Genomic DNA, 18,647 nt, shown 5'->3' with positions numbered 1-18,647 from the left:
CATGCAGTAGTTTAAAGTAAGAGTTCCATAGTGTTGGTATGGGAAGATGCCTAACATATTGTTAGGTAAAAAAGAGAAAGCTACAGAATAACATAGAGGACTGCATTCCTGGTTTTTGTTTAAAAAAACCAACTACTATGGGAATATTCGTTCAGCAAAAATCTGAGTGCGTACTACGCGCCAGCTATCGCTCTCAGGATGAGAACGGAGACATAACCAAGACAGTCCCTGACCTCAGGGATGGTATTCGAAAGGGAAAGGGACAAACAGAGACATACAATTTCAGTAGAGAATGTAACCAGGGCAACGGGGCAGGCTAGGAGGGGACAGTGGCCACTTAAGCTGCAGTGGTCACTTCTTTGAGGAGGTGACATTCCAGGTATATGGAACTAAAGGATAAAAATGACGTGGCATGCAAAGGGGAGAAACATTCCGAGACGCTGTAATCAGAACGAAGGCCACGGGACCAGAAACACTCTCGTGCCTGGCAGAAAACAAGCCAGTGTGCCTGGAGCAAGGAAAAGGTAGAGGGAGGGCGGCAGGGCGGGGCTGTGAGAACTCTTCCCAGGCCTGGCTGACTTAGGGTTTTATTTCAGTGCAACAGGAAACCAAGAGGGGACCAACATCCCTAGAATTTGGTTTAAAAGTATCACTCTGGCTACTAGATGGAACACAGAAATTTCCAAACCCACATACAAATATATACATGTGTGCACTGTAAAAGGTCTGAGAGCAAAACACCAAATTGTGAACCAGGGTAGAAAGAATGGGGTCAATGGGGGCGGGGGGTGGACAAGCAGCTACATCGTTCAGATTCCACATTGTGCGAGGTTTTCACAGAATATACTAATAAATTACTGAATATTTTTTTAAATTAGTCACCACTGAAGATACTCCAAATAAGCTCTTCAGGGTGTGAGGCGGTGTGTAGGGGATGCAGTCTCCCGCTCAGTGAGGACGCGCCAGGGCAAAGAGCCTCGCGAGGCCAGTCCCTCCAGTAGGCAGTTAGGGTCTTTGCTCACACTATTCCCCTCCGGCCTAAACCCCTCTTGCCTTCCCCACCTAGCAGATTCCTTTTTATTCTTTAAGATGACAACTTGTGGGCGGAGGGGGGCAAAGGGGAAAAAGAATTGGGACAACTGAAATAGAATAAATAATAATAATAATAACAACAACGACAGCTCAATGGCCCTGCTTTCCCTAGGGAGTCTGAGCTGCTGCCTGTCTGCATTCCCGCCCTCCACACATGCTGACATTCTCCAGCCCTTTCAGAGCCACGTTCTAGTCCCTTGTATACTTATGAACTCCAGGAAGGCAAAAACCATCTCTCATCTACATCTCTATCTGCAGCACCTGGAACTGGGCCTACCATGTAGCAGGGGCTTGACAGATCTTCATTAAGCTACATTTTAAACACTGGTCTCTGTCTGCCGTGGTACGAGGCACACAGCTATCCGCTTAGTTACTGACTAGACCCCTCTCTTGGTCCACACTTTGAACAACAATGACTGTAGGAATCTTCTCCCCAGTGAAGAGCCAAGAGGCAGGTAAAGCACCACCGTTAAGGTCTAGACTTGCACTTCCCAGACTGGAATTTCTGCAGAAGTATGAACAGGGAAGCTCAGACAGAAAGTGTTCCAGGACAGAACACATTTGAAGAAAGCTGCATCCTCTGCTACCCCAGTGAAGAGTCACAATGCACATGAGCAAATGAAAAGCTCTGAAAAGTCCTACAGTAAAGAAACCTTAATTCAGTGTTTCCCCAGTGGTTTTGGTTAAAGAATTCTCTTCTTTTGCATACCTATTAAATCTTTTTTAAATTTTTAAAAAGATTTTATTTATTTAATTTTTTAGAGAGGTTAAGGGAGAAAGAGAGGGAAAGAAACATCAATGTGTGGTTACCTTTCACACTGTCCCCACTGCGGGCTGGCCTGCAACCCAGGCACGTGCCCTGACTGGGAATCAAAGTGGCAATGCTTCGGTTCGCAGGCTGGCGCTCAATCCACTGAGCCGCACCAACCAGGGCACATACTTATTAAATCTTGCAGAATAATACAAGAGCATTTACTGAGCATCTACTGAGCATCTATTAAGTGCCGGGCACTATACCAAGGACTTTCTCATTCTCATTTTACAGATGAAGAAATGAGACCCAGAAAGTTTAATAGCTTGCCCAACATCTTACAGATTCCAGACAAGCCTGGGTCTGAGCCTGGGCAGTCTAACTCCAGTTAGAACTGAATCTTAATCACTCCTCTACCCAGCGCCTCAGAACCTGGTCAGGTGAATGTGATCCAGGAAACACGGGTTCAGACAAGAAGAGAGTTTTGAAAAGCTTTAGTGCAAACATACATATTCTTTGCCTTTCCAGGCTCCTGTGACAGAGATAGAACTTATACAGCACTACTTCACTACAAATCAAGTGCAAATGATAAACCAGCATAAAACATACTACTCTGTAGGACCTAGGCCGGTAAATCACTGATCAAACAAATCCACAGTCAACTCAAACTCTAAGCATTTTGTGTTTCTCTGAAGCCTATTTATCATGTCAGAACTTTAAAAGCTGACAATTTGGGGAGAAATTTATATGGTACAATGAAGGCCAAGTCACACCTTATGTTTGATTTGTCATTCAGGTTGCTAAATTCAAGCAAATTTGTGACCAATAAAAGTTATGCAAGTCTAGAAATAAATCCTAACATTTATCGTCAACTGATTTTTGACAAGAATGCCAAGACAGTTCAATAGGGGAAGGAAAAATCTTTCCAACAAAGGGTTCTGGGACAACTGAATTTCCACATGCAAAAGAATGAAGTTGGACCTCTTTCTTCCAACACATGCACAGATTAAGTCAAAATGGACCAAAGACCTTAATATAAAAGCTAAAACTATAAAACTCTTATGAGAAAACATAAAAGCAAAATCTTGGTGACCTTGAATTAGGCCAAGGATCCTTAGATGAGACACACAAGTGACAAAAGAAAAAAATAAATTAAACTAAACCAAAATTAAAATTTGTGTGTTTCAAAGGACACCATCAAGAAAATAAAATAATGCCCCGGCCAGGTAGTTCAGTTGGTTAGAGCATTGTCCTGGTACTACAAGGCTGTGGGTTCAATCCCTAGTCAGGGCACATACAAGAATCAACCAATGAATGCATAAATAAGTGGAACAACAAATGGATGTTTCTCTCTCTTCCTTCTTCTTTCCTTCTTTCTTTCCTCCTCCTTCTTTCCTTTTTCTGAAATCAATAAATTAAAAAAAAGAAAACAACAATCCACAGAATGAGAGAATGTATTTGCAAATCATATATCTGATAAGGGAGTTATTATATAGAATATATACGGAATTCTTACAAGTCAAAAATAAAAAAGGACAAACCAGTTGAAAAATTTAGCAAAGGATTTGAATAAACATTTCTCCAGAAAAGATATACAAATGGCTAATAAGCACACAAAAAGATGTTCAACATCCTTAGCCATCAGAGAAATGCAAATCAAAACCATAATGAGATACCTCTTCATACCCACTAGGATGGCTAAAATATAAAAGACAATGACAAGTGTGTATGAGGATGTGGAAAAATTGGAACCCCCATATACTGCTAGTGGTGGTGTAAGATGGTGTAGTCACTTTGGAAAAGTTTGACGGTTCTCAGAATGCTAAACGTGGATTTTCCTTGTGACCCAGCAATTCCACTACTGGTTATATACCTAATAGAAATGAAAATATACAACTGCAGCCCTGGCTGGTGTGATTCAGTGGGTTGAGCACAGGCCTGCGAACACAAGGGTCACCGGTTTGATTCCCAGTCAGGGCACATGCCTGGGTTGTGGACCAGGTCCCCAGTTGGGGGCATGTGAGAGGCAGCCAATTGATGTTTCTCTTGCATATTGATGTTTCTCTCCCTCTCTTTCTCCCTCCCTTCCCCTCTCTCTAAAGAATAAATGAAATCTTTTAAAAAGAGTTTAAAGAAAGAAAATAACTATAAAAAATGTTTACACAAGTACAAAGGTTCAAAGAGGCATTATTCTTAATATCTAAACAGCAGAAACAACCCAAATGTCTACCAACTGATGAATGAACGAAATGTGACATAGCTATACCATGGAATATTATTCAGTAATGAAAAGGAATGGCCACAATATACACAAATATCAAATTATTATGGTAGACATCTGAAATGAACATAATATGTCAACTGCATCTCAATTTTTTAAAAGTTACATAGGGTATGCAAATCAGAAAAGTGTGTCTCAGCAGAAGAGAGAATTCTGTTTGAAAATGCCATGGCCTCATTAAATACAGATTCCATTAAAGCAAAAGAATGAAACGCTGATATCTGTGCTACAACATGGATGAACCTGGAAACACTATGCTCAGTGAAAGAAACCAGTCACTAAAGACCACATATTGTCTTAAATGTATATGAAATGTCCAGAATAAGCAAATCTACAGAGACACAAAGTAGACTGTAGTTGCCTAGGGCTACAAAGAGAGGGGCAGGAATGGGGAGTGCCTGTTAATGGGTATAGGGTTTCTTTAGGGGGTGATGAAAATGTTCTAAAATTGACTATGGTGACAGTGGTACAACCCTGTGAATATTCTAAAAACCATCGAGTTGCAATTCTAAATGGGTGTATGGTCTGTGACTTGTATCTCCATAAGTCTATTTAAACCAAGTCCTCGGGGAAGCACATCATCTATAACCTCTAATGGGCTTCAGTGGATGGTATGCGATGGGGGTGGAGTGCGGACTTCAGTCCACAGAACCAATCATTGTACCAGAACAAAACAGAGCTATCTCACACGATACCCCTCCTGCTTCCTCACTGCCCTTTCTCATTGCATCTGTTACACCTCTTCATACACCGTACTCTTCTCTTTTCAGAGCTTATCACAATCTGTGATTATCTTCACTTGCGTGATTCTTTGTTTAACATCTGCTCTCTGGCTGGACTGTAAACTCCATGAGGGCAAGGACCATATTTTGTTCATTTCTGTATCACTGGTATCTAAGTCATTCTCAGATATTTGCTGAGTAAATGACCTTTCAACACCTAGTGAACCATGTCAAATTAGGCTCAATATTTTCTGAAGTTACTAAATCAAAGTATCTTAATATCCTACCAGTGGAATCTGTTTTATTCAGTTAGGTTTTGCATCAGGTCCAGTGATGATGGAAAAGCATGGCCCTGTGCAGGGAGTGAGGAGAGAGAAGGGAGAGAGGAGAGGGAGTGGGCAGAAGCAAAGGAGGGATTGCAGGAAGGTGCAGATGCTGGAGTGGGAAGACAAACTTACTTTTCTAGGTTGGCCATCTGCTTCACAGCTTCCACAGCCCCTGGCAGAGGCTCAAGGTCAAAAAAGAAATTCTCCGACTCCCATATGCTGATGGCCTTCTCCTGAGGAGAGAAGCAGATGAATCCAGGGCCCTCCACACCTTGCCTCCTGGCAACGAGGATGTCTCAGCTGAAAAGGTCTGCTAATAAGAAGAGGGCGGGCCTTCCACATTCCCTTCACCCCCTCCCACACACCCAAGGACATATTTCCAGGCAGGAGGGGAATCCAATGGAGTGTGTCTGTGCTCTAGTGCTCCCCAAGTGGGGCCCGACTTCTGCAAGGGTCCAGCAAAGGCCAGCTAAGGTGTCAGGGACTGTGGTTTCCAAAGCCTGCTCTGCTGGAGGCACAGACAAAGCTGTGGGGGGACCAAACATCATGAACCACATGTTTGCTTGATTCTAATGGCCAGAGGCATGCTGGAGGCTCTGAGGATGGACAGGGTCTTGCCATGGCACTTGTGGACCCTGAGAAAGAAGACACCTACTAAGAAGGGCTCTCACTAGCTTAACTGGACTCAAATTAAAAAAAAAAAAAAAACAGTCTAGCAGTCATATCTACATAGGGGTCTCTCACGCAAACCACACTTCAGAGAGAATCCTGCACTAAGCTGCCTACCCGAACTGTGTTCCTCCCATCTGAGCCAGCCTTTATAAAGGAGTTCCTGGTATTCCAGTAAGACCGAGGCTTTCCTTATCCAATTAGAGCTGCATACCTACATTCCCATCACCATTTTCACTAACCAATCAGAGCAGCTCCATTCTGATCAACCAGGACAGTGATTTTTTGTAACAATCAAACTGTAAAGATCTGGAGTCCTCATTTGCATGAGGACAAACCAATCAGGGACCCAGGACAGGGACTTGGGTCTATATCAGTCAGCTCTCCTCTGGCTCGGAGGTCGATCTCCCTTTCCACTGAAGACTGGGGGCTGGCCTTCCCCAGCTGGAGGTGAGCTGCTGAAGACATCCCCAGACCAGGGAAGAGAGGAGCAGGCAGAAATGGAGTAGAGCTGTCTAGCTGGAGAGGGGTGCCCCAATTTCACTGCCTTGCGGCATCATAATGGGGTTGTAACACTAGTGAGCTATTTTTGCAGCCCTGCTCTGTCACAATTGAGCTGTTAGCACTAAATAAAGTTGCCTTCTTCACTGTCCCCCAAATTGGGGATTCCTGTTGGTGTTGAATTGATGCCAGTGACCATTGGTTAACACCGGAGTCCTTAAACTCAAGAGCCACACAAACTCACGGAGATCCTTAAGAGCACTGCTACGCCATGGTTGGGGAGGCAGGGGTGGGTGGGTATTTGGGGGGTGGATAGTCAAACTGGGCAGAGTTCCGGGCTCCTCATCAATCAGAACAGCTCTATCATCTGTGTTATAGGTTGGGCTACGAAGAAACACTGTTTAAAAGAAAGAATTCTGCAGACTTTAATGTTTGAAAGCCGAGAATCTAGTCCCTCATTTACATGAGAAAACCAAGGCTCAGAAGCAGAAGTGATTTACCTAACATCACACTGGAACATGGTGGCAGGAGAACCCAGTCTCTCCACCCGAGGCTAGGAGTTTCAACCTCCTGCTGCTGAGCCAAAACCCGAGTTTGCAGAATGCCACACCTGTCCAGGAGCGGGGCCAGGGTAAAGTGACAAAAAGAGGACAAACTCCCACCTCCGAGAAGCAGGAACCCAAGTCCTGTGTGCTGTGCAGGAAGTGCCTCTGGCAGGTCAGAAGCTACGCGCCCCAGAACAGGCGCCACCACCAGGTGAGGTGAACAGGTGCAGTGCACTGAGGTCACACCGGCAACAATACAGAGTTAAGCAAATGAGTGCTTATTGCTAACATGTTTTTCCTTTGACCCTCATATCCCACAAGGGGTAAGAATTGCTACCCCCAACTTACCAATAAGGAAACTGAGGCTAACAGATTTTTTTCGAGGCCACTTATGTGTGTTACTATCAGAACTTGGACTTGGGGCTCCTAACTCCCCTGGAAGCAGTGTAGTGCAGTGGAAGACATGCTCCATGGAGCAGTCAGAAGTCCTGGCCATCGCTGTGTGGCCCTAAGCTAGCCACCTCACCTCACGATCAGCGTCCCAGCATTTCTTCCCTCCCTCCTTCACTCACTTGCTCTGAACCCTGGTCAAGGCGCTTGCTCGCTCTGGGCTCAGTTCCTCAACGGTCCTAACAATGTGAAATTCTAAGTGAGTTCAGATGAGCTACGCCTCCCACCTCTGCCATGCTTACCTCTCAGGGTACCGTGAAGATCAAAGGGAATATGCATAGTGTGGTATTTTGTAACGTAGAAATGCCTACATATGTAAGCTGGTTGGTTGTTTTCAACCAGAGGTGCAGGGCCAGCTGGGCCAAAGGGAGACCCAAGGATACCCTGCTGGGCTGCGCTGGTGGTAAAAGGCATGTGTCCATCTATTAAAATCCAATTTTCTGCAATGCTCTCAGAAGCAGAAGAAATGAGCAGATCAGTCCCAGAACACCCCCACCCTAGTGCCCCATGAGCTCTGTTCTTTTCTTTGTACTTGGAAATGGCAGTTCATCTCCTTAGACCTGGAGGCTATACCTCTGCACAAAAGACAAAAAAAGCCACTGTCCTTTTTAGAGTTGGGGGTAGGCTTAGTTTCATCACCCTAATATATGAGGGGGGACACAAAAACCCAGTTTATTTATAAAAAATTGTGTATTTATTCTTACATGTTTAAACTTCAGTAACCTTCAAAGTATCCTCCATTTGATGCAATACACCTATCAAGATGTTTTTCTACTGCTCAAAACAGTTTTTGAACTCATCGATTTTGATGCCTTTTAGTGCTTCTGCCATTTTCTGTTTCACCTCTTTCACATTGGCAGAATGTTTCCCTTTAAGGACTTTTTTCATCCAGGGAAATGAAAAAAAGTCGCTCAGGGTGCAATCAAGTGAATAGGGAGGGTGGGGCACAAGGGTCATGCTGTGTTTGGTCAAAAACTGCTGAACACTCAAGCAGTGTGGGCAGGTGTGCTGTCAATCGCCCATAAAGAGATGGGCAAACACACTGAAAGAGTCTTCAGAAAAAATTCACTGAAGCCAAATGCAGCCTCTTACAACAACGCCAGCTGGTGCACTGATACAAATGGGTTCCTAGAACACTCACCTAGTGGGGGAAGCCTGTGCTACAAGGGGCCCACCCTCCAGAAGATACCTCCGGTTTTTGGGGGGGATCCCCCCTCATACTCCTGGGAGGAAATAAGGTGCACAGATTGCCAATGCGGTGCATTGTCTATAAATGAGCACAAAGAGCAGGGCAGCATGCTACTGAGGCTGCAAAAATTACTGGGGTATTTCTGTCAGGTATCAGGACTGGGAGAAGTCAGCCCTGGGCTCTGGGAAAGTCGCCCAGAGAAGTACCTGTTGTTAACGACCGGAAACAGCACTTAATTTCCCTTTTAACACCTGTCCCCTCAAGAAACCAAAATTGTCAAGGTGCCTTTTATAAGTCAGAAGGCTGCTGGGGAGGCAGATGGATTTGGGTTTGAATCCTGTCTGAGCCCCTCACTTGCACACTGGAGATAATAATGTCTACCTCACAGAAAAGAGGTAATGAAACCAACAGGTGGTACCAAATAGGTTCTAATATCATCATCATCACCTGACAGTCACCTTAAGAGGTGCCTCAAGGGAAGCCAGAAAACACCCAGGCTCTTTAAGTTTGTGCGTGGCAAAAAATCCTGTTCCTTTCACGAAACAGCTTAAATTTACAAACCAAGTTATCTGTCTGCACAACTGCCGGGACAGCAACTCCCGCGCCCGCATCAGCAACTGCGAGAACGAGCACACTGGGAGGGGGAGGGGAGCCGGGGGCCGAGGGGACGTGGGGGGCGGTGCGCCGAGCTCGGGTTTGGCAGGGCCGCACCGGGAGAAGCCAAAGAGTTGGTTGATCCCACGCCAACTTGACCACGGACTCACTGTGTGAGGCCCACAAAGTCACTCAACCCCCTGGGCGGGCTTCAAATTCCACAGGGAGCTGTTTTTATGGAAAGGGGGAAAAAATGGTAAAAACACAAATCCATGAGAATGAAGAAATGGAAATGTGCCTGTATCAGGGGTCAAGGAGGACTTTTGTTATGTTTACTTCATTAAAAAATAAAAGACTTAAAGCTAAATATGCCACAATTTTAAAGTCAGCTGATGACACAGAGGTAGGTATATTACGCTTCAGAGTCCCCTGAATTTTGAGGTCCTGGATGACAGCCAACAGTTACCGAGCACAGGGCTGCCTGGTCGCTGCGCCCCTGCTCCTTCCCAGGACCCCGATTCACGCGAGGCTCCGGGCGGTGACCCACGCAAGGTCACGCAGGCTGCCCCGCCCGGGCTGGGAAGGCCGGCCTGGGTTTCCCTGCCCCCGGGGGGGCGCGGGGCCCGAGGCAGAACCGCGGGGGGCTCGGGGGATGCTCACGCTCAGCCCGGGCTGCAGGCGGCCGTACTGCTCCGACACCCAGAAGCCGCGCCGGTCCTCCAGCGCGATGAAGGGCTGGTCAGGGAAGCGAGCGCGGAACTTCCTGAGGAAGCCGCCCTCGAAGTCGGCCAGTACGCCGTCCATGTCCACCAGCACCCGCAGGGCGCGGCCGCCCAGCCGGCCGGCCGGCCTGCCCGCCACCCAGCGCCGCCCGGCGGGGACCGCCGCTCCGCGGGGCCACCGCGCGCACCAGCCGCCCAGCCAGATCATAGCCTCTCGAGTCCGCTGGCCGCGGCCGGCCGGGCTGGGGCCGGGCCGCCACGCCCCGGCCGGCGAAGAGACATGGTGCGGCGAGGGGAAAGCTCTGCGGGCCGGAGCGCACCGGCGATGGGGGTTAGGGGTGGCGGGTTGCGGGGAGCCAGCGCGCAGGCTCCAGCCCCAGAGCGAGGCTGCGGCGTGCACCGGGCCCGGGAGCGTGGCCGCGCTGCCCTTAAAGGGACACGCGTCCCCGCGGAGACGGGCTAGGGGAGCGTGGCTTCGAAGGCAGTTCTACGTGCTGGACTGACTCCAGAGCACCCACTCTCCGGCTCTCCACGTCTTCTCCCAGGCCCCTGGCCCTGGGTCCCCTCCTTCCACTGTAGCATCGAGGATGGAGGAGCAGGGCACGCATCGGAGCACGCCTGTGTCCCTGAAACATTTATTGGGCATTTTTCCGTGAACAAAATAGGTCCCTAACATACTGAAACTTAGGTGTTGGAGGGACAGACAGACAAAAAGCAAATATGCCTACAAAACAGCCAAAATACTTCCAGGGACTGCGAGTAGTGTGAAGGAACCAAATAGTGAATATCTGGGGAGAGGCTGATATTAGTAGAACAAATACATACCTTGCAAACATCACAAAGCCTTAATAAAACTGGTGGTGTTAAAATAAACCTATAAATAAGCATATTGTTATATACCCTGGGATGGGCTGATGGAGAGGTGGAGGGGTTGGCGGGGTGGTTAGGGAAGGCCGCCTGTGGGAGGCCATGCTGAAGCAGACATCCATGATGAGAAAGAGCATGCAGGAACCCTGGAGGCCAGTGGCCCAGACAGCAGCATATGCTTGCTGAGTATCTCTGATGTGCTTGATGCTGGATATCAAGCAGTGAACAAAGTCCTCACACTCATGGAACTGACATTTTTGGATCTTTCTGGAAGTACGGTAAAGTGATCCAACCTGAGGTCAGAGAGATGGCCAGTAAGAAAGCAGTGTGGCATTTGGAAAAGTACATGGGCTGTGGGGTCCCCTGACCCATGCCACATAGGAAGTCTTCAGCACCCTAGCACAACTGGTAGCTCTAATGGCATCTCCTGAACTCAAGGGCGGAAACAGAGACCAGGTTTGATTCATGCCTGAGTTCTGAGTGAATAAGCGCACGAGTGAAGGTGAAACCTGCAATAGCTGTTCCCCCTTCTTCTCTGACCCCCCCCGACTAAAATTTCCCGCCATGCTTCTCCACCTTGATAGTCATTCTGTTCTATGACATCACTATAGAATAGACAAAAAAGACATCACCATATCTTTTTCATAATTTTACTATAAAAATTTTGATACAGAAAAGTTTAAAGAACTTTACAATGCAGAGGAAAATGCTCACCACCTGGATTTTGTAGTTAACAGTTTGCTATATTTGCTCTACCGTATGACTGTGCACCCTCCATCCACCCGCCCGTCATCAGCCCACTTTATTCTTCGGTGCACTTCAAAGCCAGCTGCAGACAGCAGTGCCCATGGCCACCGAACACATCAGCCTATGTAGCCTTAGTGAGGGCAATGTATTTAAAGGTAAATTTTACAAGTGAAATGCACAAATTTAACTTTATCATTCCATGGGTTTTGACAAATGCATCCCCAGTGAGATGCAGACCAGGGCTGTCGATGGAAGAATCTGTGGTGATGGGAATGACATGTACTGTTCAGACGCAGTGGCCACTAGTCACGGTGCCTATCAAGTAATTGAAATGTGGCCCCTGTGACTGAGGAACTAAATTTCCCATTGTATTTCACTTAAATAATTTAAATTTAAATAGCCCATGTAGCTGGTGAACAGTGCTGATTTAGAACATCTCCACCTTCCTGGAAAGTTCCCTCCTACTCCTTCTTCATCAGCCCCTTCTGCCACTGTTCTAATTTTTTTCAGCACAGATGAGTTTCGCTTCTTCTAGAACTATGAAGGAATCATATGCTATGTACTTCTTCTGTGACTGACTTCCTTCACTCAACATGTTTTTAAGAGTCACTCATGTTGTTGCATGTATTGGAAGTTTGTTTCTTTTATTGCTGAATTCTTTTTCATTGTGCGAATACACCTCAGTTTACCCATTCTCTCGTTGATGGACGTTTAGCTGTTTCTGGTTTGGGGCAATTATGAATAAATCTTCAATGAACATTCATGAGTCTTTTTGTGGATGCATTTTTTTTCTCTTGCGTAAACACCTAAGATTGGATTGCTGAGTAACAGAGCAGGTATAAGTTTAGTTTTACAAGAAACTGCAAGTCATTCTTCAAAGTGATTGTACCATTTAACAGCCCCACAAGCAATGTTTGAGAGTTCTGTTAGCTCTGCATCCTCACCAGCACTTGATGTTGTCAATCTTTTTAATTTTAGCTGTTCTGGTGGCTGTGTAGTGGCACCTCGCTGGGTTCTATTTGCATACATCACCATTATTTTCTTTATTGTTTACATACAGCTTGTTATTTTTGGTCTTCTCCCTTTGGCATGTATGTTCCATTAGGGTAAAAACCCTGTCTGGGGTTTTTTGGTTTTTTGTTTGTTTTTTTTTTTGCTAATATGTTCCTACTGACTAGAAAGGACCCGGGATATGGTACATGTTCAATGAATTCATTCATACATGTACCCAACAAATAGCTTTTGAGTACCTTGAGCAGGGCAGATGTTATTATTCCCGTCTGACAGGTGAGAAAATTGAGACTAAGAGATAAGAGACTTCAACATGTTCAACATAACTGACAATAAATGCTAATTATAGCTAACATGTGGGTGCCTACTGTGTGTCAGGCACCATCTAGGCTCTTTATGTATAAATTGTCTTACTTAATTCCCACAAAATTTCTCTGAAGAATACGAATATTAATCTATTTTAAAAGATGAAAACATGGAGGCACAGAGAGGTTGATTAATGTCCCTTGGTGTGGTAATGAAAAAACAATTTTGATATTCCTCCCTTCAAGTGGTGGAGTTGAGTTTCTGTTTCCTTGGAAGTGGGCTGGATTTAGTTATTTAATTTTAATGAATAATGTGGTGGAAGTGATGGCTTATGATTTTCAAGAATAGTTCATGAAACACTGTGGCTTCCTCCTTGTGCTCTCTCTTTCTCTCTCTCTCTCTCTCTCTCCCTCTGGTTACTGACATGCCATGTCAGAGGATGCTGCAGTGGCTGTATGGAGACTCCCTCATGAAAGGGAACTCAGAGTCCCAAACACAACTGAAGAATGGAGACCTTCTAAGCATAGACAGCACTTGGGTGCGCCATTTGGAGGCAGGACCTCTGTCCCCAGTCAAGCTCTCAGATGGTGCAGCCCTGATGGGCACCTTGACTGCAACCTCATGAGAGACCCTAGCTCAGAGCCAACTCATCTGCCCTCAGACCTGTAACCTAGAAACTGTAGGAGATAGTAAATATTTGTTGTTTCAAGCCTCTAAGTTTTGGGGTAATTTTTACACATCAATAGGTCCCTAATATACTAGGTCACTAGTGTTAGAACTGGGATTGAAATCCAGACGGTCTGGCTCCAATGGCCATGACATTCACAATGATATCTGTCTGTCAGTGAGTGTCTGCCATGTGCCAAGCCCTGGGAAATGCTCTCCTGGCATTAGTGACTTTGGTTGGGACCTGGCACCTCGATCTCTGTGCTGCAAGCAGTGATTGGGATTCAGGCTCTGGAGCCCAACAGCCTGGGGTCCAACCCTGACTCTGTCACTTATCAGTCTGATACTCTGACATATCTTTAAACATCACTTGGATTAAATTTCCTCATTCGTAAAATGGAAATAATAGTAGGATATACCTCATAGGGTCATAATGAAATTACATGGGTTTTTACATATAAAACATTTAGAACTGGATCATGCACACAAAAGGCATTTAATACACATCAGTTGAATTACCTCGAATGTCATTTTCTATCAATTGTGGTGCAGCATGCAAAGCACTTGTCTTGTTGTATCTTCATAATGACCCTATGATGTCGACACCATTATTTCACAGGGTGGAAATAGACTCACTGAGGGGAAGTGACTTTTGTGAGGTCACAAAGCTGGTAACTAACACAGTGAGCCTGTGAATCAAACCCATATCCCTTCAAACCAATCCTTCCCATCATGTTATCTCCCGGTCTCTGCATTTACCTAGACTTTCTGCTAAATGGGTTGAAAGAGAACTCACGTACTGTGCTGGGGGCTTTCCATATTCTCTTTCATTCACCCACACACCCAAGCAATGAGTCTCGCACTAAAATGTTCCCCTAGGTTCCTTCCCATGTTTAGCACACAAAAGGTATAAAAATGTTCTTATTGAATTGCAAATGGCCCAATATGTACAGAAGCTGACTTTTTATAATAATAGGGGTTATTTTTGCCTTAATGGGAACAAACCCAGCTTACCAAAAATAGTATCTTGGGTAAAATATAGGGAGCTCCTGAGCAGGAACCCAGCACCTGGTCCTGTTCCCCCTTCCATCACCCAAGCCAGTGTTCACTGGTGGTCTCTCCCAGCTGACATGGCGTCTGAGAGGGGAACAGAGCTTGGCTTGGCAACATTAGATCCACTCAGTGTCCTTGCTTTCTCCATGGGGCGTAGCTGCTTATACCTGGCCCTACCCCTGTGCTAGTCTACACTGAGGTATATGTGACCTTGTTAGCCTTCTGGGGTGGCCTGCTTGCCCTGCTGTTAAAGCCTGTGACCTGGTTTTTCACCTCTTTGCAAAGTCCTCTTACTGAAGCTTCCATGTTCTGACCACTGTACTTGCAGCACTGGATACATCTGAGCCACCTGAATGCCCTGCACAGGTCACAACAACTAGGGCGCTCCCTCAGGCCCACTTAGCACTAGACACCTCACTCGGATACGGCAGGCCTGCCAGTGAGAGGCTATGCCAACCCAGCACCAAGTTAGCAGGAGCCATCTCAAAGAAGACTTGACCACTTCCCTGGTGATGCCAGGGGAGCTCTGGGACTATAGTTCGTTTCTGACTGACCTGGCCCTTGGGAGTTTCAACTCTGAGTCAAAAGACGCCAGGGCCAGCATCTGACTGCTTCCCTATTTAATTTTATTCACGTGCCCACTTCCAGAACTCTTTCCCATTTCCCCCTAGGTATCTTGAAATTCCCTCTCCATACAGCTCACTCTATATCAGTCTTAGAGCAAACCTCAAACAGAACACCATGCTTTGCCTTTGGTATACAGAAGGAGTTTTGGAATTGAGGAAACCTCAACCAAAAAGCTGGCTTTGAATCAAATGACCTTTTTGTTCTAATTGCTGCTATCTGCCTTTCAAACCCTTCTGGAGGGTAACAAGCTTGATGGCTTAAGCTTTTTCAGCAAAGAGGGTAAAGAGAAAGAAGCCAGCTGGTTGATAAGGAAGGGCATGACAGTCTATATTTCAAATATACTGTGCAAAATCAGAAAAAGAAAAAATAAAGAACTTCATCAAAATTTAAAAAATTTGTGCTTCAAAGGACCTTTTCTGAAAGTGAAAAGATAAACTACAGAATATGAGAAAATATTTGCAAATCACATATCTGGAAAAGGGCTTGTATCCAGATTACATAAAGAACTCTTACAACGCAACAGTAAAAAGCCTTCTGGTCAAGATGGCAGAGTGGGTAAATGCTGTGCTTGCCTCCCCAATGACCACATCAAATATACAACTAAATTATACCACCACCCTCCTGACAACTAGCTGAACAAAACTCCTATAAGTTATATATAAAGAAGAAGCCACATCAAGACTGGTAGGAAGGGTGGAGGAGCAAAATAAGCTGACCCACAACTATGTGTGATAGTTAAGAATCAGGAGGGATTTCTTAGCTGTGGAGGTCTCCCTGAAGAGTGAGGGGTCTTATCCCAATACAGGGCTCCCCAGCCTGGGACACCAGCACTGGAAAGAGGACTCCCCAAAACATGCGGCTGTGAAAAATCAGTAAGGGTTCTGTCTGGGCAAGATGGAGGGCTACTGTAGACCCAGGCATCTTCTTAAAGAGCCCAAGCACAGGCTCAGTTTTTCACACTCATCTTAAGCTCCAACAGAGGGACAATTGCTTGAAAAGCATCAGAGATCTATGGGCAGTATCTGATGTGCCTGGCTTCAAGGCAAGAGCTGGAGGGACGGTTGTCTCTGAGACAGAAGTTCTGGCGGAGCTCATTGTTCCTTTGTTGAGCCCTCCCCTCATATGGCTGGTAGGCACATGCAGGAGCCAAATCTGAGTTTCCATCAACCTGGCTACACTGCTTGCCCTACCCTGGTGATGCCCACAGGTCTCACTCCACCTAACTGGTGCACTGGCCCCAACCTCTTTCAGAGGCTGTTCTTCACAACAGCTGGCCTTGGCCCTTGCTGTGGACTTTCCCCAAATCTCTCAAAGATCCACAAACCCAAAACAAGTAATGTCTGACCATGGCATACCCTGTATATCTTGCTAAGTGGCCTCAAGCCTGGCACTAGTGGCAGCTTGCCTCATTTCACAGCATAACCACAAATAGGCACTTCCAAGGCCAGCACAGGCAGTTACCAACCACAGGTCACTTTCTAGCTCCTACCAGGAGGCCCCAAGCTAGGCACAGACAGCAGCTGACCTTAGCCTGACCCAAAACCCCTCCCAAGAAGCCCAACGCACTTGGTGGCCAGCTTCAGACCATACCAGAGCACCACCCAAATCGCTCCACAAACAACACATCCAAAGAGTAGATTTGGTAGGCAGCAAAGCCTTGCTAAAGTGAATCTGTCTCTGTGGGGTCGGCCACCCCACAACAACTTGTCTGAGGTAGTCATGGCCAGTCTTCACAGCCAGTCAGCCTAAGGATCAGTCCCACCCACGGACATGCCAACAGCAATCAAAACTCAACTACAATGGTAGGGCCCACACAACCCACATGAGGGACGTTCCTGGAGCACCCAGCTCAGGTGACTAGGATGACTGTGCCACTGGGCCCCACAGGTCACCCTGTACATAAGTCCACCCTACCAAGACTGGACATTGTAGCAGATCTACCCAATACACAGAAACAAACACAGCCAAAATGAGGAAACAAAGAAACATGTCCCAAATGAAAGAACAAGACAAAACATCAGAAAAACAACTGAACAAGATAGAGGCAAGCAATCTACCAGATACAGAGTTCAAAAACACTGGTTATAAGGATGCTCAAGGAACTCAGTGAGAACTTCAACAAAGAGATAGTAAGTATAAAAAAGAACCAGTCAGAAATAAAGAATACAATAACTGAAATGAAAAACACACTAGAAGAAATCAACAGCAGATTAGTTAAAGCAGAGGATTTAATAAGCTATTTTGAATACAAGGTAGAAGAAAACACCCAGTCAAAACAAACAAAAAAAGTTAATGAAGATAGTTTAAGGAACCTATGGAGTAACATTGGTTTTAACAATATTTTCATCATAGAAATACCAGAAGAAGAATAGAGAGAGCAAGAGATTGAGAACCTATTTGAAAAAATTATGACTGAAAATTTTTCTAACCTAGTGAAGGAAATAGACACACAAGTCCAGGAAGCACAGAGAGTTCCAAATAAGATGAACCCCAAAAGGCCCATATGAAGACACATCATAATTAAAGTGGCAAAGGTTAAAGACAAAAAGGAAATCTTAAAGGCAGCAAGAGAAAAGCAGTTAATTACCGACAAGGGAGCTCCCATAGATTGTCAGCTGATTCCTCAACAGAAACTTTGCAAGTCATAAAAGACTGGCACAAAATATTCAAAATAATGAAAAGCAAAGACCTACAAACAAAACTACCCTACCCAGCAAGGCTATCATTTAACACTGAAGGAGCAATAAGGAGCTTGCCAGACAAGAAAAGGCTAAAGCTGTTCATCACCACCAAACAAGTATTACAAGAAATTTTAAAGGGACTTCTTTAAGAATAAGAAAGAAAAAAACATAAATATGAAAAATAAAATGACAATAACTATACACCTATTAGTAATCACTTTAACTATAAATGAATTAAATGCTACAATGAAAAGACATAGGGTAACTGAATGGGTAAAAAATAAAGACAAGACCCATACGGATGCTGTCTACAAGAGACCTACATTGAATTGAGAGACACATACACAAAATAAAGGGATGAAAAAAGATATTTCATGCAAATGGAAAGGAGAAAAAAGCTGGGGTATCAATACTCAACTCAGACAAAATAGGCTTTAAAAAAGGGGTATAAATGAGACAAAGAAGGACACTATGTAATGATAAAGGGATCAAACTAACAAGAGGATATAACCCTTGTAAACTTTTATGTGCCCAACATAGGAACACCTAAATATATAAAGCCAATATTGATTGGCATAAAGGGAGAGAGTGATAGTAATACAGTCATAGTAGGGGACTTTAACACCCCTTTGGCATCAATGAATAGATTTTCCAGACAAAAAAGGAACAAGAAAAGAACAGCATTAAATGACACATTGGGCCAGATAGATTTAATTAATATTTTAGTGCATTTCACACCAAAGAAGTAAAATATACATTCTTTTAAAGTGCACGTGGAACATTTTCCAGGATAGACCATGTTTTAGGTCATGTAAAAAGTCTCAATTAATTAAATAAAACGGGAATT

At 45.2% G+C, this 18,647-nt stretch overlaps 1 protein-coding gene across 5 annotated transcripts in view; it reads right to left on the bottom strand.

Moving 5' to 3' along the window:
* The window catches only part of NT5M (5',3'-nucleotidase, mitochondrial), a 58,115-nt gene extending 47,891 nt beyond the window's left edge, over nucleotides 1–10,224 (bottom strand). For 2 of the 5 annotated variants that reach the window (XM_053930692.2, XM_053930693.2), the window contains exons 1-2: nucleotides 9,781–10,217; nucleotides 5,305–5,405 (exon numbers count right to left, since the gene is read on the bottom strand). In XM_053930692.2, coding sequence (XP_053786667.1) covers nucleotides 5,305–5,405; nucleotides 9,781–10,050 — 371 coding nt within the window. In that variant the 5' untranslated portion in view covers nucleotides 10,051–10,217. Of the gene's footprint in view, nucleotides 1–5,304; nucleotides 5,406–9,780 lie in introns of all 5 variants that reach the window. The other 3 variants (XM_053930690.2, XM_053930689.2, XM_053930691.2) reach the window with 3 other exon arrangements.
* Between the last annotated feature and the right edge of the window lie 8,423 nt (nucleotides 10,225–18,647).

Source organism: Desmodus rotundus, chromosome 9 (genome assembly GCF_022682495.2).
Source record: "Desmodus rotundus isolate HL8 chromosome 9, HLdesRot8A.1, whole genome shotgun sequence".
Classification (NCBI taxonomy): domain Eukaryota; kingdom Metazoa; phylum Chordata; class Mammalia; order Chiroptera; family Phyllostomidae; genus Desmodus; species Desmodus rotundus.
The sequence above is the reverse complement of the archived record's forward strand: the minus strand, read 5'-3'. Positions and strand labels throughout refer to the sequence as shown.